Below are 22820 nucleotides of genomic sequence, written 5' to 3' on the forward strand. Positions count from 1 at the left end.
CGTGAAGGCAGAACCAAAGTATTTGTTCAACTGGTCTGCCATTTCTTTGTTCCCCATTATAAATTCACTTGATTCTGACTGCAAGGGACCTATGTTTGTCTTCGCTAATCTTTTTCTCTTCATATATCTATAGAAGCTTTTGCAGTCAGTTTTTATGTTCCCAGCAAGCTTCCTCTCATACTCTATTTTTCCCCCTCCTAAATTTGTCCTCCTCTGCTGAATTCTAAATTTCTCCCAGTCCTCAGGTTTGCTGCTTTTTCTGGACAATTTATATGCCTCTTCCTTGGATTTAACACTATCCCTAATTTCTCTTGTTAGCCACGGTTGAGCCACCTTCCCCGTTTTATTTTTACTCCCGACAGGGATGTACAATTATTGAAGTTCATCCATGTGATCTTTAAATGTCTGCCATTGCCTATCTACCATCAACCATTTAAGTATCATTCGCCAGTCTATTCTAGCCAATTCACATCTCAAACCATCAAAGTTACCTTTCCTTAAGTTCAGGACCCTAGTCTCTGAATTAACTGTGTCACTCTCCATCTTAATAAAGAATTCTACCATATTATGGTCACTCTTCCCCAAGGGGCCTCGCACAACTAGATTGCTAATTAGTCCTTTCTCATTACACATCACCCAGTCTAGGATGGCCAGCCCTCTAGTTGGTTCCTCGACATATTGGTCTGGAAAACCATCCCTAATATACTCCAGGAAATCCTCCTCCACTGTATTGCTACCAATTTGATTTGCCCAATCTATATTGTAGATTAATGTCACCCATGATAACTGCTGTACCTTTATTGCATGCATCCCTAATTTCTTGTTTGATGCTGTTCCCAACCTCACTACTACTGTTTGGTGATCTATACACAACTCCCACTAGCGTTTTCTGCCTTTTGCTATTCCGCAGCTCCACCCATACAGATTCCACATCCTCCAAGCTAATGTCCTTCCTTACTATTTTGTTAATTTCCTCTCTAACCAGCAACGCTACCCCACTTCCTTTTCCTTTCTGTCTATCCTTCCTGAATGTTGAATACCCCTGGATGTTGAGTTCCCAGCCTTGTCACCCTGGAGCCATGTTGCCGTGATGCCAATTATATCATATCCGTTAGTTGCTGACCGCGCAGTTAATTTGTCCACCTTATTACGAATACTCCTCACATTGAGGCTTGTCGTTTTAACACACTTTGCCCCTTTTGAATTTTGCTGTAATGTGGCCCTTTTTGATTTTTGCCTTGGGTTTCTCTGCTCTCCACTTTTACATTTTTTCTTTCTATCTTTTGCTTTTGCCCCCATTCTACTTCCCTCTGTCTCCCTGCATATGTTCTCCCATCCCCCTGCCATATTAGTTTAACACCTTGCCAACAGCACGAGCAAACACTCCCCCTAGGACATTGGTTCCGGTCCTGCCCAGGTGCAGATCGTCCGGTTTATACTGGTCCCACCTCCCCCAGAACCGGATCCAATGTCCCAGGAATTTGAATCCCTCCTTTCTGCACCACTCCTCAAGCCACATATTCATCCTACAATTCCTACTTAGCTATCCTGCAATTCCTACTCTGACTAGTACGTGGCACTGGTTCTCCCTTATCTATTCTATCAGTTACATCCTCAAAAATCTCCAGTAGGTTTGTCAAACACGATTTTCCTTTCATAAATCCATGTGGACTTTGTCTAATCCCATTGATATTATCTAAGTGTCCCGTTATCACATCCTTTATAATAGACTCCAGCATTTTCCCTACTACCGATGTTAGGCTAACCAGTCTGTAGTTCCCTGTTTTCGCTCTCCCTCCTTTTTTAAATCGTGGGGTTACATTTGCCACCCTCCAATCTGCAGAAACTGTTCCATAATCTATAGAATTTTGGAAGATGACAACCAATGTATCCACTATTTCCATGGCTACCTCTTTTAGTACTCTGGGGTGCAGATTATCAGGCCCTGGGGATTTATTGGCTTTCAGTCCCATTAGTTTCTCAAGCACTATTTTTTTACTAATAATAATTTCCTTTAATTCCTCTTACTCACTAGACCCTTGGTTCCCTAGCACTTCTGGGACGTTATTTGTGTCCTCTTCCGTGAAGACAGAACCAAAGTATTTATTTAATTGTTCTGCCATTTCCTTGTTCCCCATTATAAGTTCTCCCGTTTCTCTCTGTAAAGGACCTACATTTGTCTTCAATAATCTTTTTCTTTTTACATACTTGTAGAAACTTTTGCAGTCGGTTTTTATGTTCCTTGCAAATTTACTCTTGTATTCTATTTTTCCCCTCTTAATCAATCTCTTCATCCTTTTTTGCTGAATTCTAAACTGCTCCCAATCCTCAGGCTTGCTACTTTTTCTGGCAACTTTGTATGACTCCTCTTTGGATCTAATACTACCCTTAATTTCTTTTGTTAGCCATGGTTGGGTCACTTTTCCTTTTGTATTTTTGTGCCAGAAAGGAATGTATAACTGTTGCAATTCATGCATTCGTTCCTTAAATGTTAGCTATTGCCTATCCACTGTCATGCCTTTTAATGAATCTTCCCAATCTATCATAGCCAATTCATTCCTCATACCTTCATAGTACCATTTGTTTAGATTTAGGACCCTAGTTTCGGATTGGACGACTTCACGTTCCATCTTAATAAAAAATTCAATCATGTTATGGTCACTCTTCCTTAAAGGACCCCGCACAACAAGACTGTTAATTAACCTTTTCTCATTGCACAATACCCAATCTAGAATAGACTGTTCCCTAGTAGGTTCCTCAACGTACTGGTCTAAAAAATCATCTCGCACACACTCCAGGAATTCATCCTCCACAGTATTATTACTAATTTGGTTTGGCCAGTCTATATGTAGATTAAAGTCACCTACGATTACTGTAGTACCCTTGTTACATGCATCTCTAATTTCCTGTTTGATGCCATCCCCTACGTTACCATTACTGTTTGGAGGCCTAAAGGACAACTCCTCCCAATGTTTTCTGCCCCTTGGTGCTCCTTAGCTCCACCCAGACTGATTCTACATTTTGCTTTTCTGAGCCAATATCCTTTCTCACAATTGCTCTGATTTCATCCTTTACTAACAATGCCACACCACCCCGTTTTCCTTTTTGCCTGTCCTTCCTCGAATATCCTTGGATATTCAGTTCCCAACCCTGGTCACCCTGCAACCATGTCTCCGTAATTGCAACTATATCGTATCCGTTTACATCTATTTGCGCTGTTAATTCGTCTGCCTTATTACGAATGCTTCGTGCATTCAGATACAATGCTTTTAAATTTGTCTTTTTAATATTATTTGACATCTTAACATTATTTTGTACTATAGCCCTATTTGTCTTATCACTATTTTTTCTTACCTGGACCCTATTTGTTAGTGCACTCTTTTGTTTGTATGCTCTATCCCTTCCTGACATTATCTGGTTATCCTTACCACAATCACTTTCCGGCATTGCTTCCTTTTCTTTTCTCTTTAGCATTCTAGATTTCTCTCCAATGGGACCCTCCTCCACCACCCCCCCCCCCCCCATTTAGTTTAAAGCCCAGTCTACCTCCCAAGTTATTTGGTTCGCTCGAACTCTGTTCCCAGCATAGTTCAGGTGTAGTCCGTCCCCACGGAACAACTCTCTTTTTCCCGAGTATTAGTGCCAGTGCCCCACGAATTGAAACCCACTTCTCCCACACCAACCTCTGAGCCACGCATTCATCTCCCTGATTCTATTGACCCTATGCCAATTTGCTCATGGCTCAGGTAATAATGCAGAGATTATTACCTTTGTGGTTCTGCTTTTCAATTTAGTCTTTAGCTGCTAAAACTCTCTCAGCAGAACCTCTTTCTTAGTCCTACCTATGTCATTGGTACCTATGTGTACCATGGCAACTGGATCCCCCCCCTCCCAGTCCAAGCTCTTCTCCAGCCTGGAGGAGATGTCCTTTACCCTGGCACCGGGTAAGCAACACAGCTTTCGGGACCCATGCTCTCGGCTGCAGAGAACCCTATCTATCCCCTAACTATACTGTCCCCTACTACAACCATCTTCCTCTTTACTCCCCTTGCTTAAATGGCTTTCTGCACCACAGTGCCTTGGTCAGTCTGCTCATCCACCCCACAGTCTGCACACTTGTCCACAAGGGTTACAAGAACCTCAAATCTATTGGACGAGTGCAGGGACTAAGGCTCCTGTAATACTGCCTCCTGGATCCCATACCTGCCTCACTTGCAGTCACACTCTCCTGTCCCTGACCATGTGTCAATTCTAAAGTATTTAATCTAGAGGGTGTGGCTGCCTCCTGGAGCAAAAGGTCCAGGTAACTTTCTCCCTCCCTGATGTCTCGCAATGTCTGCAGCTCTGACTACAGCTCCTCAATTCGGAGCTGAAGTTCATCGAGCCGCAGATGTAGTCGCCCTGGACCAAAACGTCCAGACGCGCCCAAATATTGCATCGCCTGTTCTCCCATTATTTTATTTAATTAATTAGTTTAGTGTTAATCAAAGTATTTACCATATACTTTATTAAATTAGTTAAATAAATAAAGGTTAGTTTTTAGAATTTAGTTATATGCTATATGTTCATTTAAAACTTAGCCCACAATCACTACCAATCACTTACCTGCCTTACCTGTGATGTCACACTGCAGAGTTCTCCCCACCCAGAGCCATGCGATCTCCTGGGAGAGGCAAATAAACAGATAAAAACCCAGGCCAATTGGGGAAAAAAATCTGGGCAAATTCAATTCCGACCCAATTAGGCAATCGAAACTCATCCAGGAGATCACACTGGCTGTATTAGATTCCTTCAAGTTGCAGGTCTGCTGCAGCTTTTATCCCCACTCTCAGGCTTCGGTCTGCTCCCGCTCAGGTACGATGCCACTCTGCGGAAAAAGTTAGGATAAACAAGGCAAAGACTTGAAGCGTCGACCACTCTGACCCTCCCCCACTTCCACCGCGCTAGTGGTGGCTATTCCGACCCGACCGCACTTCCACCCCGATGATGAGACCACTTCCACCCCGCTCCAAAAAAACGCACAAAGACCTGAATTTCTCCGAATTGTTTGCCCCGTGCGTTGGGATAGACGGACCCCTTTGAAATCGGTAGGTGCGCCCCGTTTCGGGTGGAGGACAATTTTGACCCCTTAATGTCTTAAAGTATGATTTTTAGTTGTTTCTCTTTAATATGAAAGAATGTCAAACATTCAGACGATGTATACATGCAGAGTCTAACATAAGTGTTATTTTTCTAGTGACTTTGAGTATAAGGACATCCCGATGGATATTGCACAGCTTCCTAATCTTCCCGAGAAAACCTCTGAATCATCCGAGACTTCTGATTCCGAATCTGATTCGAAAGAAAACTCAGGTATTGCTGATAAATATTAAATCTATCACTAGCAGTATCTGCCTCATTCCAAAGTCCAAAAGCTTCCATGGATCCATATTATTGTGTATTCTTCCTATAGTTTATTAGCGCTTCCATTAATTATAGTTGCCAAACATTTCAAAACAAGTTAATGACTGCATAATGCAAAGCATGCAAATTCAAGTCAAAAGGTATTGCTATCTCCGTTTACCAGAAGCATACATTTGAGTATCCTACTGTGTACAGCATCCTCTGGGATGTATCATAATGTTGACAGGAATAGATTAAGAATTAATAGGTTGGTGTTGCATATATGACAGATCATTTGTAATTGTAAAGATTCCAGCTACCTACAGGTATCTGTCACTATTAGTTTTGTTGTTTGCACACCAGTATAATTATTTTTAAACAAGCAAAGTTCATTCTTTCAATTTCTGATGCTTGCCCCATATCATATGTAACTGTACAGTGCGATGGCCAGCATACTGACTGAAGGACTCCACAATACACATATTGGACCATAAAGCACTGAAAGAAGCCCTAAGGTTGATAACAGTGTTACAGGCACTTCTTTTGGTGTGACTGCGAGTTAGATTTGCAACAGCAACCAATACTTATGCCTCCTTTTCACTACAAGGACACTAGTAGAGGGAACCCTACAGTATAATTAGCCAGATGCTCTTGCCATTGGTGGCATCAAAACCCTGTCCAGTAGGGTTTGATGAAAACCGAGCATTTATAATTTAAGCTTTATGCAGTTTAAGAACTTTATTGATCCATATTATTGTTCCCTGAAGCAATGATAAACAGCTACCATCAGTGCCACTTGCCATCAGATCCATCATTTTGAGTGTGGCCCCAAGTGGGCTCATCTCTCAGCCTGCTCCTGTAGCCAGTGATACTCAGTTAGCATCGATGACACATACAGATCTTCCCCCTGATATTGAGGAATGCCCGAGCCAGATTATCAAATTCAATAATGCAATTTTGAACTAACTGCACTTGCACAAGAACTGTGTATGCAGTTGCTTTAGAGTTATCCTTACTATATCCAAGCCATTGTGTATCCACAAACCTTGCCTGTGGACTGCTATTACCAAGTCCATCCTGCAATAGAAATAGCCCAGACTAGCAGCAAGGGATTGGGTACAATTACTGAAGCACTACCATTGAAACAGTTCAGGGATATAAAAGGGCTGCATTGTCTACAGTATCGAATTCACAAGTCACCCAGACATTCTTTGGGTGGACTGCCCATTACAACCAATATTAAGTGGCCTTGGCAGGAAATTAACCAAGGAGCTATTCTGCTGACTTCTCACCAATCACTGCCACTTCCAAGATTTTCCACTGGAAATGATGGCAGATGTTGAATACGCCCTGAAATGGGTGGCCATATTCAAAGTAGCTACCAATGATGAAGTACGGGTTGGCAGGAGACACTTTAAATTTTAAATCCTTTCTTGGGGAGTGGAATTGATCATGGGGCCTGCATCGCCATTGTCCACGCACACACCTTCAATGTGAGCTCCTCAGCACAACAGATATACCATTAGGAGCCTGATAGTAAGATGCATGTAAGAGTCCAGTTCCTTCCCTCAGTATCGCTGATTTGAAGGTTCTCTCTGGCCGTGCCAAGATTGATATATATCCTCATAAGTTTTCATAGCACCACAATATCATGGCTGTCGGAAACCTCAGTGTTTAGTTACATAGAATTTACAGCAGAGAAACAGACCATTCGGCCCAACAGGCCTGTTCTGGTGTTTATGCATCTCACGCGCCTTCTCCCACCCTACTACATCTAAACCTATCAAAATACCCTTCTATTCCATTCTCCCCCGTGTACTTATCTAATTTCCCTTTAACTGCATCTATGTTATTATTTGCACTCCATGTGTTAGTGAGTTCCACATTCTCCCCACTCTCTCAGTAAAAAAGTTTCTCCTGAATTCCTTATTAGATGTATTAGTTTATGTTTATGGCCTATTCCTAATTATCAGCTTATTTCAGATGATTTCTAGAAAAAAAAGCTCAATTAGGGAGCAGGATATAGAAATATCACAATGTGTGGTGATATTGCCACTGGAAGCTTTGGGCCATCAGTCTGTTTTTCCAGTTGTAGGGGAAGGTGTGCAGCTGAGGAATTATGGATAAAAGGAAAATAATGAGTCACTGAAGAAAACCAAGTAGGAAAATTATATTTAAAATACCATTTTTAATGGAAAACAGCAATGCCTGCTGCAGAGGTACATGTAAATTTAATACTTTGTATTGTGGGTGAATATTTTCCAGTAGGTCCCCCAGCTGCAAAGATTGATTGCGATTGATGAGTATAAAAAATACGGAAGTGCAGTATTTTGCATTTGTTATTCTGTGTCATGCTGAGTTGGGTGACATTTTGGATAACAGAAAAATAAGTCCTCCTCCACCCCAAACAACTGTAGAGTTGATTTTAATTACGGGCGGAGAATGGGCGGGTGACACTGCAGCCACCGCCCGCCTGTTCTTGCCAGCCGGAGTCCCGAGGCATTTAGCAGCCCAGGCCTCACTTCCATTCTGCCAGTGAGCTGTGGGCGCCAAACATAAGCCGCGGCGAATCTCGCCAGTTCTAGGCTGACAGGAAATCGTCCGCCTCTCACACTGAGTAACCTGATAGTTGAAGCCTGAGGATGGGGTGGGGGTGGGGGCTGGGAGGGGTTGGCTGCGGCTGCAGGTGGAGCCGTTCCCAGGGGATGTGCCTCGGACAGGTCAACACCAACCCAGATTTTTATTAGGGGCCTATTTAAAACACTCCTACTCCTGTTGGCCGCACCCAAAAAAAATTATATGGACCCAGATTTGGCTGAAAAAAATAATGGCATCCGAATGACGTGCACTATTATTAATGTGTGAATCAGCCAGCAATTTGTGGTGGGGAAGAGATATTCACCCTCCTTCTCAGTACTTCCTGTGTTTATTTTGCGTCCTTTATTCTCATTGGTTAAGGATATACTCTGTCCTGTTACTCACCAAGGTCGCAGATGACCTGTTGCCCTTGCTGCACTATTATCAGCTCGATACTTCCAGAAAATTTGGGGGCAAAAAATGTTTGAACCTAAACATGCAAGAACAAGTCTAACTAACAGGGCACGCTCCAGCAAAACCTGCGCCATTGAAATTATCTATTAAAAAAATTCCTGAACCGTTTTCTGAGCAGCCTCAGGACGGCAGATTAAGTTGCTCATCCCCCGGTACAAATGCTTTGGTTAATTTAACGAGGCTGCCACCTGGGCACCCTGGTCCATCCTAAATGGCGGTGGGTGGAAACCGGACGATGAGCGCAGCTACTACCGTTCCGTTTCCTTCCCCCCACCCGGTGAACTGAGTTCAAAGGATTCCTTATCATCAATTTGAGCTGCAGTTGATCTCAATTCAGCAACCAGATGTCCCAGTATCACTGGAACTGTCTCTGATTTATTGATCCCATCCTGGATAAAACATTTAGGACAACTTTATATCCTCTGTCTAATTTATTCATCCTTCCAATGTTGTCTGTTTCTAAGTGAATTTGGACTCTGCAGGTTAGGCGCACAAACTGAATCTGAACACAAGTCATAAATCCAGCCTGCAGTTTGTGTAAAGTCACTTTTTTTCTGATTTTGTTTAAGAATGAGCAAAGGGAACTTGGCCCTGTCCTTTAAAATCTTCTGCTCTCTTTTTTCATTTCAAAATCAAAAGCTTTGGATTAGCAAACTGGAAATCTGGTCATCTTACTTTATATAACCCTACTTTGGTAACTACATTTATATTTCTAGAACTACAACTTTTAAATTTCATCTGTACTTTCAACAAAGAATATGAACAGGTATAAAACTCGGTCATTTTATCAGGAGTTGCACTGTGTTTACTTGAAGCCAGTAATCTCTGTACTATTTTCCAGACTGATTGGTGTCTGTTATAATCAACTGTTTCTCAGAGAGACTGATGTTTTTTTTACCCCATCTCCTCCAGAGGACAATGAGAATTCCAAGTCAGATGAGAAGGGAAACCAGTCTGAAAACAGTGATGATCCCGAGTCGGATAGGAAGAAGCAGTCTGGGAGCCACTCAGACCATGAAATGAACTGCAATGACGACGGCAATAGCTCCAGCAACCAGGACAGCAGGGACAGTGATGATAGCTTTGAAAATTCAGACTTTGAGAGTCAGAAAGCAGCAGAGGACAGCTTTGGTACCTTTGGTTCTATGCAGATCAAAGTAGAACGATATGCAGGCAGCGAATCAGAGATGCGCTTGCCAAACCGCGAATCAGTGACCTCAGACAGTGCCAAGGATTCGGACAGCGCAGGAGAAGTGAACATCCAGTCTTCCAGCAAACACCAGAAGAGGAAGAAGAGGAGAAAAAAACAAAAAGGAGGCAGTGTTACACGTAGGAGGCTGTTGAGTGCTTCGAGCCCTAATGGACTTGACTCAAACATAGTAGACCAGCCACAACTGCTGTCTTCACCAAACAGTGCCTCAGTGCTTAAAATTAAAACAGAAATAACAGAACCTATAAATTTTGATAATGATAGCAGTATTTGGAATTACCCTCCTAATAGAGAGATCTCAAGGAACGAATCCCCCTATAGTATGACTAAGCCCCCGAGCTCTGAGCACTTCCCCACTACACAGGCCAACACTAGTTTACATGTCACCATTCCAGACTCTGTTCTCACCCCACCGGGGACGGAAAATACTGCCAGTCGTAAAACTCAGTTCAGCACCTCATCCAGCACTACCTTAGCTCCTGTCACAGACCCTCTATCTCCTCCTCTCTCAGCCTCCCCTCGAGACAAGCAGCTCAGCGGCACCAGTACCACTAGTTCTGTGCTATACACCAGTGACCTAGAAACACTGCAGAGGTTACAGGCTGGTAATGTGGTGCTTCCCCTAGTTCATAGGGTGACAGGAACCCTAGCTGCCACCAGCACTACTCCTCAGAGGGTCTATACCACTGGCACCATTCGGTATGCCCCAGCTGAGGTGACCTTTGCCATGCAGGGCAACCTGCTGCCTAACACTCATGCTGTTAACTTTGTGGATGTTAACAGTTCCAGTTTTGGGTTAGAGCCCAAGACGCCAATGGAAATGCTTTATCACCACGTACATCGAATTAATATGTCAGGGCCATTCGGGAGCACTGTGAGTGGGGCCAGTCTGGCCCAAATGCCTGCAGGAAATGTGTTCACAACAGCAGAGGGACTCTTTTCCACACTTCCGTTTCCTGTGTACAGTAATGGCATTCACACCACACAAACGCTGGAACGTAAAGAGGATTAAACTATGACCATATACTGTGTTCAGTATTATACTCTGAGGCATAGACAATGTTTTCAGCTGAATTCTAGTGCTAGCACTTTGAACTTGAGCAGGTCAGCTCACGCCATCAATACAACAGTTCTCATGTCTCTCTTGAACTATGACTAATCATTCTGTAATGTAAAGAGTTATTTTTTTGCCTTCAGAAAGTTGAATTACCGGTTAATTGTAAATGTTCCTTCCAAGATGTGTTTTCCTTTGCATCTTTGTGAAGATGCCTTTAATGTGTACATGCCTCTGCCATAAGATGCAAATGTAATGGTGAAGAGATTGTAAAATGAGAGAATCACAGATTTTAATCTATAATGATCTTGATATGATCAAGGTTGAAGGAGGTAAGTATAGGAAGATGACCCTGTTTGACTAAGTCAGACTTTAAAGGGGTTCTTTTTTTTTTCCTTTTTAAAAATAGGGCATAGTATTTTGGAATTTTATGCAGAGTTTAATTCTTTTTTATGATTCAGATTTTTCTTACTTGCACATAAAGCAATTTGGGTTCTTACATAATTTGATTCTGGCCTGTGACTAGAATGTTAAACTCTTGAAAACTGTAGGAAGATGGAATCCATGTGTAGTTAATGAACCATAAGTAGACATTACTTCTGCTACCATGGTGCTACCGTTATTAATCTTTGTTGTCTTCATAAAATATGCAGCATATGGGCTGGAATTTGTGGGAGAGTGCTGTTTTGTACTAGACAAATGGATTTAGTTGCTAGCTTGTGGCTGCAGTATCCTCATTTTCTTATAACCAGGATCTGTGTTAGCATTTTCTGCAGCCATGCAAACTTTACCTCCAGACTAAAAAAAACAAAGCCTCAAGCCGTTTTTATAGTCGTTCTGCCTTGTTTCAAAGTGCTTTAAGGAAACTCAATAAGATTGAGTTGAGGCGAGATACTTGCATTTATTTTCAGCTATATTTTTTCTCAGTATAACTGAGGCTAATCTGCAACTTAAAATAACGTTGTTTTAGAGTTTTAAGAAGAATATTTAACATGTTATGTTTCTTTATTCTTTTATTTTGTTTACTGAAATAGAGGAAATTCTAATTGTACTCTAGTTGTTAGTACTGAAACAGAAATTCAAGATTGGGTTTATAAGCTTGGAATAGGTACACAAATCAAAACTGCACATGAATTAATAGACTCACAATTCTATTTTTCTGTCATCATTTTGCCAAAAAAACACATTCTAGTGTTTGACACTATTTGTGATTGTCAGTATAAATGCTTCTTTCACTCCATCTTTGGCAGCTGTTCATTAAGGCATCTAATAATGAGAGTGAGATCAGTAACGTGTACAATGTGTAAGTGTCCTTGACTGTCAGTCCCATTGCAAAATTTAATGTGTGTTACTATATGCAGTATATACTAAGCTAATGTGGCAATATTGTCCTTTGTCTTCACTGTGCTTTATCTCTAGTCTGCAATGGTCAGTTTCATTACCGCAATTCTCGTGAACCAGTGATTCTTGGGAGGTGATGTTTTTTGTGTGATGGCCTTCCTCTGTAGTGTCACCTTATGCTGCTTCCACTGTCTGTATACCTTTTGTTTCTACTGTTGCTTTGCTGTGTATTCTTCAGACCTCTCTCAGAGATAAAAGACTCTTAACTAGCTCATGGTTAATGGAACCATTTTCACAGAGGAATTCTGGGTATGACTTATCTTCCATCTTGCCAAACAATGCACTAAATAGCCGGGCTCAGATGTATGTGACAGATTGCCGCCATGGAGCCTCAGCTATAAACATTCCCAGAGTCCCTTGTGCTCTAACTGCAAACAATAGCTAAAACAGCAAAAGGAGCTGTTTTTTTAAGTGTTTCTGTGTTGGTGTCAGATGGTTTCTGGTGATTTGAACTAACAATAATCACAGCTGCTGTCAAATCACATAGTGTTTCAAATTACAGTATGAAAAATTCATCACCTGTGAAGGCTGTGTCTGTGTTTTTAACTATTTCTTGTACAAGTATATAAAATATTTTATGAGGAATTGGTGCCAAGTAGCTGAACAACGGGGTAAGGGGTTCTGTTAGTATCAATGTTAACAGTGTTACAAACTCTACAATACAAAACAATTAAAAGTAAATTTAAAGAGACAACAATGGTACATTTATTTTTGTGGTTCAAACTTCAAGCTAACTGAAGCTAACCTTCTGAGTGCCTGGCTTATTTAAAAGAACATTTCATTGATCACAGATAATGCTGCAAACCAGAAATGTACATACTTCATTTACAACAGGATTCTTTTATACTTTTGTAGATTATTTCATCAATTCAAAGAAACATGTCATACATGGTTATGTAACTTGATTTTATCATCCTGCAAATGCCATATTCATAATAAACTTCTCTTGGATTTGTTACTATCTGGCATCATTCTTTTACACATACATCCAAACTATTAATACATTAAAGCAAGTAATGAAGCTTTAAACATCTCATGCACATGATATCAATATTGTCATAATCAGTAACCTATATTTTATGGCGGTTTTATTTACCAGTCATTATATAGTTCTGTAGATATGAAAAACACCGTAAATCACAGCCTTAAAGAGATTTCTTTGTGCTTGTGGTTTCTCAAGTAAGGAAGTTATAAAATATGTTTATCAGCACATGCATAACACAAGAGTGAAATTAAGTTATGCTAAACAGTTTCCCAAAATCTATTCCTTCCAATGAAAGTACACAGTCAATATTTACTGATGTGTTAGTATTGATCTAAATATCTATGTTAATCAGAGTGTTAATATAACCTTGTTCAAAAAGCTAATGGCAGTTGGAAATTATGGGCAGTTTGTGTGTTGTCACTTTATCCATCAAGGACTAGGTTGGAATGTCCCGCTCTCTTATAATTTCACTTAGAACTTGGAGTGTTTTGTGCATTCATTCTAAACTTCAGATTATAAACTATACTGCTCATTACAAGTGTCAATTTTGTATTTTTTCTTTGAACAGTTTTAACATATTTAGATATAGTGGGAGACTCCAAATGGACAAATGTCACAGTGGCCATTAAAATATTCTCTTTATTCACTTGCATCTATTGAAGAAGGGCTATGGAAGATATTGGGAATTATTTGACACTTAAGCAAGTGTTCCTTGTTAAAGAATTATAATTAACATGGTGGTCATTAACTTATGCAGAGCACTACATTATATTTGACATACTTAGCTTCTTTAATTGCTAAATATTAAACTGTTTCACTTAGCCCTTTGCTGACTCGGCCACTTTGAGATTTAAGGGAAATCAAATAGTTCCCCTTTGTGTATTTTCCTAAAGCAATAATCTCCTTCAGATCAGGATACTGCCACATACCTGTCGAACTGCACACTAGTGGCTCAGGAAAACCCATTGGTGTGAAAAACAGACATTTGTTTGACAAACAAGACCTACTATGGTAAATAATCTCCCTTTTTGCAAAGACTTATGCCTACTGTAACACAACACATTGATATGAAAGTTCAGAACACATGGGACATGCTTGTATGTATAGTGCACTTTGAAAAAAGGGAGAGTTCTAATCTTGTATTTTTGTATACGCTGGTGTAAAAAAATGCTACAGCAGTCCCAAAAGAGCAGTTAGTCTGGATTTACAAAGTGGCAGATGAAAAGCATTATTTCCTCTTCCCTATAGTACCTGCAGCATGTACTGTCTGCAGTATTTTGGTAAGGAATTTTCCTCAAGTATATATTGGTTCAGAAAAGATGTTTTCTAGTTTACTTTTCATATTGTTTCCCTCAAAGAATACAAATATTAAATCTGATCTAAAGTGGTTTACTGAGTAGGACGGTCTTTTCAAGAAATAAATATAATTTGAAGTTGTTTCACAGTCATGGTGACTTATACCCATTTCTCAAATGAGTATTAAAGACCCATAACTCAGCAGTGCTTGCAAGTCATGATGATGATGTGTATGAGGAAAGGAACTGCCATCACTGACTCGTATCAGGGAGATGTATGGTTAATAATGTGGGTGTGTGGCACTTAGCAGAACCTAGATGGCTTTTTAAAGAGGGAGTCTCACTACCAGTGTCGTTTTCAAAAATCAACATCAACAAGAATTCTGACTAATGTTTAAAAATATCTTCTGCTTTATCATGTCCATTTTTTTTGAAGATCGTTAAAGCACTTGGGATTGATGACTGTATCTACTGATATTAATTCAGCTCCTTGATACTGTTAGGCACAATCACTCCTCCCAGGCATTTTTCCTCATTGTGTCATTATTCCCCATTTCAACAACAATAATCAAACTAGACAAAAATAGACAAAAACTAAAAAGAAAAGATTGTTGAATTTATTCATAAATATTTGTAAGGCTGGGGGTTTCACAGTGGGTTAGTCCATTATTCTTTCATCTAGATTTAAATCCCGTCTGGACTGATGAGATGAAAATCTCCTCTCCGTCAGCTGTAAAGGCCCTGTGTAAAAATGTGCTTGATCAGTCTGAGCCCTGTTTCTTGTGGGTATGAGTCCATAACAAAACTACCAATAATTCTGGACAAACTCTAAAAGAATTAGCCATCTCACTCAAAGAGGCCATTCTGATAGCTGCTGTGGGGAATGTGAAGTTTTGCACCAGTACTGTTCTGAAGTTGGGGTTAAAGTGCATCAAGGCAGGATAGAGGGAATTTTACTCTACATTATTCAACAGCTGGCCAGGGTGTACTTGATGCTATCATTTACATGGCATTCTCTGGCACTAGCCCTCATTGACCCAATGAGCACAAATATTCACTAAAAACAAAATTAGTTCTTTGTGCTTGATTTTTGAAAAAGAACCTGATGGTAAGGCTCCTCTTTAAATGAATTCTGGGAAATCTTGCTGTTGCTGAGCCATTGCATGTTATTTTACATGCATGTATTCTTTATGATTTTAGTACATGTGAAAGGTTCTTGTGAAGAATGAAGTTATACATCTTACCTATTGAATTAAACTTAGCCCTTACAATATACTGCAGCTTTAACTGAGTTATTAAGGCACTAGCAACATGAAATTTAATCAATTTAGATAGTTACTCTTCTTTTCTATTCCTGGGACCTCTGTTGATAAATCATCTTTGCAACTCTCATTTCAAAGCACAATATAACTAGTTATTCATTTGATTAGTAATAAATAGAGTAAATTATTAGTAAAGGAAATATTACGTTCCATGACAGATTCCAATGCAAAATGTAGCATAATACCTTTATTATGTGTTAAATCCCAACATTTTTTATTTGTGCAGATTCTGTTGCAACTATTAGCAAAATGAAGTGGGCAGCACAAGCCTGTACCTGGGAAATGTTCCAGTTGTTATAAATCCATCTGCAAAAACATAAAAACCATAACAGGGCAAAATACTCTTCACCATCTCATAGTTTGTTCATGCATTTACAATATATGTAGATCCTCTTTGAATTACATTTGATAATATGATTATTATCTGCTGACATTTGCAACTAAGAAGCTTACAGCTCAAAAGATACGGGGGCTGGAAGAAAAAAAACAGAAAAACACTTCTCTAATAAAATAACAATTATATTGTTGGAAAGTCTTATGTAGGTTAATAAAACCATCATTATATGTGTCAAGAATCATTTGGTATACTGTTGGAGTACCTGATAATTTTTGTCATTTTAGATTTGGAAGGATTCTTGGTTTGTATCTAGAATGAAAATATTACATTTTGGCTTAGCTGGGATGAGGTTCTATTTTCTTTTCATAATCTTTTAAAATGTAACCTTGAAACCCTCCATTGATGAAATTTAGTGAGTTAATTATATTCTGAGCTTGTTACACTCACATGTAGCTTAACCAGGTCAAATTAATTCTGATTAAGTGAATCTAGGTGCAACTTGCCTGGGATTCTTTTATTCTGTGCATTCTCCTAGGCTGAAATAAATTCAATATAAAAAGATTTTTCTTTAAGCCATGAGAAGAATGGCCTATTCCTTAACAGATTTACATAAAATGGTTACACTGCATCTCTCCAGTCCGGTGGATGATATGTTTATAAATTATTGATCATCTTGTAATTAACCTTCTGTGGAATTGAATGAACTGAATTCAGTCAAAGTGAGCCATCCCTTGAACAGCTTAATAGAATAGATAAAGCTGGGCTTTTGTTTAAGTAATTTTATTGATGTCATGTCTGGTCTCCAAATCTATATGTAAGACCACTAGAACTACATTCAGATTGATTTGTAAGCATTCTGGTTAAGATAACACACATTATTGCTTTGAAAATTACTTTAATCATGAGCCTATATATGTAAACCAACATATTATGGACATCAAAAGAGAGGAAAGTTTTCAATTCCAAAGTTCTTAGTCTGCTGCTTTGGTTAGTTGGAATGATGCAAGGCAGTCGATATCTAGTAGAATGCTCCTTCTTGTTTTTCATAGCTCTTCCTCAAGGTCAGTCTTTGCCTCTAGGCATTAAATCTACAAAGAAATGAAGTAGAACCTCTGTGCTTACAATTAGTCAGATCATCTGAAAAGTGGATAATGAGAGAATCATAGCCCCTAAGATGTTTAACATACAAATATAGTACACACATAAAATCCTAAATTGGGGAAATGGAAATGAGTCTGTCGAGATCTCATTTCCTTTTTAAAGCTTGTAACACCAAAGTATTATGTGGCAAATATGATCTGTAAATGTATCAATTGTAATTTAAAACTTGATTAATCAAAAACAAAACCTTTCGAAATTCAGGCTATTTGTTCATCGACTCAGGATTTGCAGGCTGCATTTCTGACAGACAAAAATAAGAAAATGATAAAAGCAGCTTAGTGATATATTGAAATTTGAAGTACAAAATTGTTTGTTGAATATTGCTTTAACTATAAGGTGAATATGGAATTTCTATGAATCTGGAACATTCTAAGTGATCTTTATCACTTAAAATTTAACTTTAATTTTTTGCTTTTCAATAATCTATGCTATATAAGGAAGGACATGCTGAAGGTGTTATAGCAGAAACTGCATCATTCTTTGTAATAGTTTCAAAAATTATTTCACAAAAATTATTGCAGACACACACAAGTACTTTTAAATATGTGCATATATCAGTTGAAAAGTCTATCTTGTATGTTTCAAATGCCTCGAGGCTTTGCATTCATATTTTATTAGGTTTAAGTTTGGTGCAGTAAGCTAAGCAGGCAGATTCCCCATATTTAATTAGTAGTGACAGTTCGGCATGAGTCCTGAAAATTGTACTCCCAAACAACATTAAGGGGCTGATTTTAACTTGGTCAAATTGGCATTGACAAGGCGGTAATGGAATCAAAATGGGGTCAGTACTGTCACAATTTTAAATGGGGCCTTCCAATGCGTGGCTGAAGCACCCATCTTTTCAGGCGGTAGGTCCTTTTGCTATGCAAATAGGGGCCCCGGTACATACAAAGTACCCCGACTGCCCTTTTAGGATAGAACTGTTGGGAGTGTTTGCTGTGCATACTCTGACCAGGTTTACTGGTGGTACTGCCAAAGAGGACCAAAAACAGTAAGTTTTTAAATTATTTTTGTGGGGCCAGGAGGAGCAGGAGTGCTTCACAAAAGTAATCTGGGGCACTGCCACCGAGGATCATGTGTTTGGGCTGAGTCAACACTCAAGGTAGGTGCGCTTTCTTTCCTTACACAGCTGTGTGACTTGGAGATTGATACTCCACAAAAAAAGGTCTACACTTCACAGGAGAAGTAAACATGCACTTGCACAATGAAATGTGTCAAGGGAGTAGGACATGGCTGAGGGAAGCAATGTAATATTAAAGGCTAGATAATATTTAAACTCTGTAACAGGGAAACAATGTTAACTTGCTGATAACACAAGATTGCCACTGGGGGGGAAAATGTCCAATAATTAGCTGAGCATCAGTTCAGCTCAGTGATAGTATTCTCACCTCTGAGTCAGAAGGTTGTCAGTTCAAGTCCCACTCCAGAGACTTGAGCACAAAATCCAGGCTGACACTCCAGTGCAGTACTGAGGGAATGCTGCACTGGCGGAGGTGCTGTCTTACGGATTAAATGTTAAACCAAGCTCCATCCGCCCTCTAAGAAGGATGGCAATATTCAAAGAAGAGCAAGTGAGTTCACTCCTGTGTCCTGGCCAATATTTACCCCTCAAACAATATCACAAAAAAAAAATGATCTGGTCATTATCAGATTGCTGTTTGTGGAACCTTGCTGTGTGCAAATTGGCAGCTGCGTTTCCTAGATTACAATAATGACTGCACTTCAAAAGTACCTCATTGACTTTAAAGTGCTTTGGGACATCATGAGGTCATAAAAGGTGCTATATAAATGCAAATTATTTTTTTCTTTCTAACTGCGCCTCAGTCCAGCTTCCCCAGTGGTGCATGCAAGTTCACAGCTTTGAGTAAACCTTTCATAATTGCCTTTAAGGCTGCTCTTAAATCAACCAAAGGCTTTCCCACTAGAATGGAAAATCAGCTCCATACAGTAATTCATCCAATGGTTTGGTCAGAAGTGAGCAAACTTGTCGAGCCAAAGCAAGCGAGCCCTGGGGTTCATAACTGAGCTACTGAGCCGGGCTGGCTGTGATCAGGAAAACCAGGTCTACATGCGGCCTAACTAGTGACCTTTAAGTGAACTGCTGCAAACCGTCAGCAAAAAGTTAAGCTTTTAAAACATACTTAACTCAGTGTGGTGCCAAGCAAGAGTGCTCCTTCTGCCAATGCTTTAAAAAATTGTGAATGGAAATAGGTATGTTATTTTTGTAAAAGCGATAGAAGGAAATAACAGGAATGTTGAGAATCTGAAATAATGGAATATGCTGGAAGTGCACAAATGGTCAACAAACTTGAAAAAGAACAAGGCTAGTTAATATTTCAGGTGGGGCTCTCCATCAGAACAATTTTAAGCAAAATTACTCTTGAAGTCAGAATACAAAATAATCAGAAACAAGATGGCATTCTCTGTGAATCCTTCGAAACTACCAGAACTGATATCTGCTCCACAAAATGTTTGTTGATAGATCCACCACTGACAAAATGGTTGCTCTAAGTGGTTATTCAACAGATATTATCTCACAAAATATCCATCATCATGGCCTTTAAAAGGAAACATTGATGCATATATAAATTACAATCTGGTGTATTTATGTAACCTGGCACATGTCTAAAAACTTAAACTTAACAAGTTATATGTGAAGTATATGTAAATCACTGCAAGCAAGTCAAAAATGTTAATCGATTCCAATTATTCTTATGGTTTGTGAAAAATATGTAATTGCAAATGTCAAAGCTAGATTAGAATGGTTTTAATAACAATGATTAGTGAAACTTCTCCTTAATAAATTGCAAGGTGCATAAGTCATGTTCAGTCTGGTAAACCATGACCAAGGGTAACTGAACTCTATAGAAGATTTTCATTTACTCTATAATGTCAGCTACTCTATAGTGATTGGTATGTATATCTGCAATATTGGGCTGGATTGTACCAACCTTGGCGGATCCATGGCGGGCGATGTCTGTGGTGGGTCCCGGCCTTGCTGCTGGCTCCATCCCACTCTGTGAAATTAATTTCCCCTGAATGGGCTTGTTAAGTCCGCCCAGCGCGTTTCCCGACAAATTGAAGGAGGCTGGTCTGATGACGTCATTTGATGATGCATCATTAAAGGGACCATGCACAAAGTTTCTTTGATATTTGTGCTGTTAGTGTTCTACAGCATTGAGGTGCTGCAAATACTGACAAGCGCTGCTCAAAGGGCTGCACCCAGGCTCTCTTATGGAGGGAGTCATAGCACGCAGGGAGGTTCTCTTCCCTTCCAATGGGTGGAAGAGACCTCCCCAGGAGACCAACGTAGCCTGGTTGCACATTGCACAGGAGGACACAAGCAGAGATGTCGTCAGGAGGACCAGGCTACAGATGCACAAACCTTTCAATGATCTCAGTAGATCATGAAATGTACTACAGAGCCAACTCAACTCATCACATCCTTATCACTGTGCCTTCCCTACCCTACTCCTGCACATCCTTGCACCAACTTACCTTGCACCTCCACCCATCCCTCTCGATCCACATGATCACTTCCCCATCTCACTAGCCACCCTTCACATTCACCCTCATCCTAGTTCAATCATGCCAACTAACAACACACAAAAGTAGGCATGTTCATGTAAAGTTTCTATTAATGTGCTGTCAAACATTGAAATCTTTATTTTCAACACTGCGTTCTTGGACAGATTTGTGTGCAACTTTGGAAGTGGCTTAGTGAGTTGCAGTGAATGGTGAGACATAACGGTACCCCTGCAATGGTGATGAGTGTGAAAGGAATGGCTTGGGCATTGTAGGAATGCTTTATGGTGTGGGGTGGGGCCTGAAGGCTTGTGGGAGAAGAAAACTCATCTGTAGCCTGTCTGAAGAAAGTGGCCTCGGAGGATGGGCCAGTATAAGTTGGAATTCAAATAGGCTGAGTGAAGTTTGAATTCAAACAGGAAGAGGCATGTTGAAGGACATTTAAGTTGGCCAATCAGTGAATGGTCAGTTTATCTCCAGTCAAACAGAACTGATATTTGGCTGTTAACCGGGATCAGTTTATTTGAGGCATAAAACATACGAGACAAAGGAATTCTTTCTCTAGAGCTTGGAACAGGAACACCGGAAGGAGATGTCGGAAGACGGCCGTCGAACACGTGGAAGCGAACACATGGAAGGGAACACGTGTAAGGTATATTCGTATGGACTGATCACCCATTGAATTATACTGAGCCAGTTTCAGCATAGGTACCGCTAAGAGGCATGACCAGTTAATGTAGGAGTAATTGTACGTAACTGTAAACAGTTGGATATATACATTGTGGGATGCATTGTGTAGGACCAGTTAATGTAGGTTTTAATTGTACGTAACTGGGGAAATAGGATAACTGCAAACAGTTGGATGTATACATTGTGGGAGAATTGTGCATAACCGATTAATGTAGAAGCATATACCTTGTGACGGTTAAGGTTATTTAAATTGTAAGCAACTGGGAGAATTGGAGTGTATTCATCTAAAATCAATAAGCTAGAGATTAATAGTTTTAGTTTTTGATTTTAAATCTGTAGGTGGTAGTGTTGACCTCGGAACTTAATCATTTTTAATCTTTTTAATAACAGTTAATTGTATTGGAAAATCTCAGTGTTCTTATACGTCTTGATGTTCGAAACCCGTAGGAAGAAATCCTACAGGCCAAACTGACGCATTATGAGGCAGCCAGGGTGCACAGCATCAATTGAAGTAAATCTGGCCATGGTGAGGCTTCCCTGGCCTCCCGGGCAGCAATTTGGTCATGTGCTGATGCCCTGGGTCATGTGCAGCATCAGTTGATTGCGAAGAAGGTTGGTGGTGTTGTTGGTGGTGCTGCTGGTTTTGGGGCTGATCGTGGTGGTATTCTGAGGACCAAGGTGAGAGAGTTTCAAGGGCACCAATGCTGATGGAATAGATGGCAGGCGAAGTAGAGATGACAGAAGCGATCTGTTAATGGTGGTAGAGGTAATGAGGTCAGACTGGATGGAGACTTGTGTAAAGACTTGCAGCATTCTGAATCTGTATTGGAAATGCAGTTTAGATAAGCTAATGGCTCAGGGAAGATATCTGAATCAACTCAGAGCTTTGCCTTGACATTTGAAGCTGTCAACTCATCAGCTGAAACAATAGCAAGTGACCTCCCATCTCAGCTTCACTGACGAGGTCTAGGCACAGTGGGAAACTGGTGGGCGACCTGTCAAATTCAAAAATCTGGGGAAAAAAGCATTAAGTGGCTATAAACAAACTACTAATGATTTCAATTGCCTCCGCTGTGCATCGGGTCTGCTCAGCGCTTCCAGACCTGACCCACCACCGTTCATGCCCGCTCACACCCTGGAAAATTCCCCCATTATCTTTACTGTTGTGAATCCATCTAGCTCCCATAATACATATGTGGCAGCAAGTGTTTCCAAAGTATTTGAGTCTGCTAATATCTCATTAACAAATATACTCATAAACAATACTATTAAAAACAAACAAAAGGAAAAGAAAGCAAGTATGATTAATTCTATTGGCTTTTAGACTGTTCTACAATGAAGAAAGCTTTATATTTGCTACCTATGCAGCAAATATAAATTTATTCAATGTTCATATTTAGTGCTGTT

General features: G+C 40.0%; 1 protein-coding gene across 1 annotated transcript in view; it reads left to right on the top strand.

Moving 5' to 3' along the window:
- LOC139263260 (neuronal PAS domain-containing protein 3) overlaps positions 1-11128 on the top strand; it is a 1415846-nt gene extending 1404718 nt beyond the window's left edge. The window contains exons 11-12 of the mRNA XM_070879060.1: positions 5237-5352; positions 9346-11128. Of these exons, the coding sequence (XP_070735161.1) occupies positions 5237-5352; positions 9346-10655 (1426 nt within the window). The 3' untranslated portion in view covers positions 10656-11128. The remainder of the gene's footprint in view (positions 1-5236; positions 5353-9345) is intronic.
- Positions 11129-22820: the final 11692 nt, after the last annotated feature.

Source organism: Pristiophorus japonicus, chromosome 4 (assembly GCF_044704955.1).
Source record: "Pristiophorus japonicus isolate sPriJap1 chromosome 4, sPriJap1.hap1, whole genome shotgun sequence".
Taxonomy (NCBI): Eukaryota; Metazoa; Chordata; class Chondrichthyes; family Pristiophoridae; genus Pristiophorus; species Pristiophorus japonicus.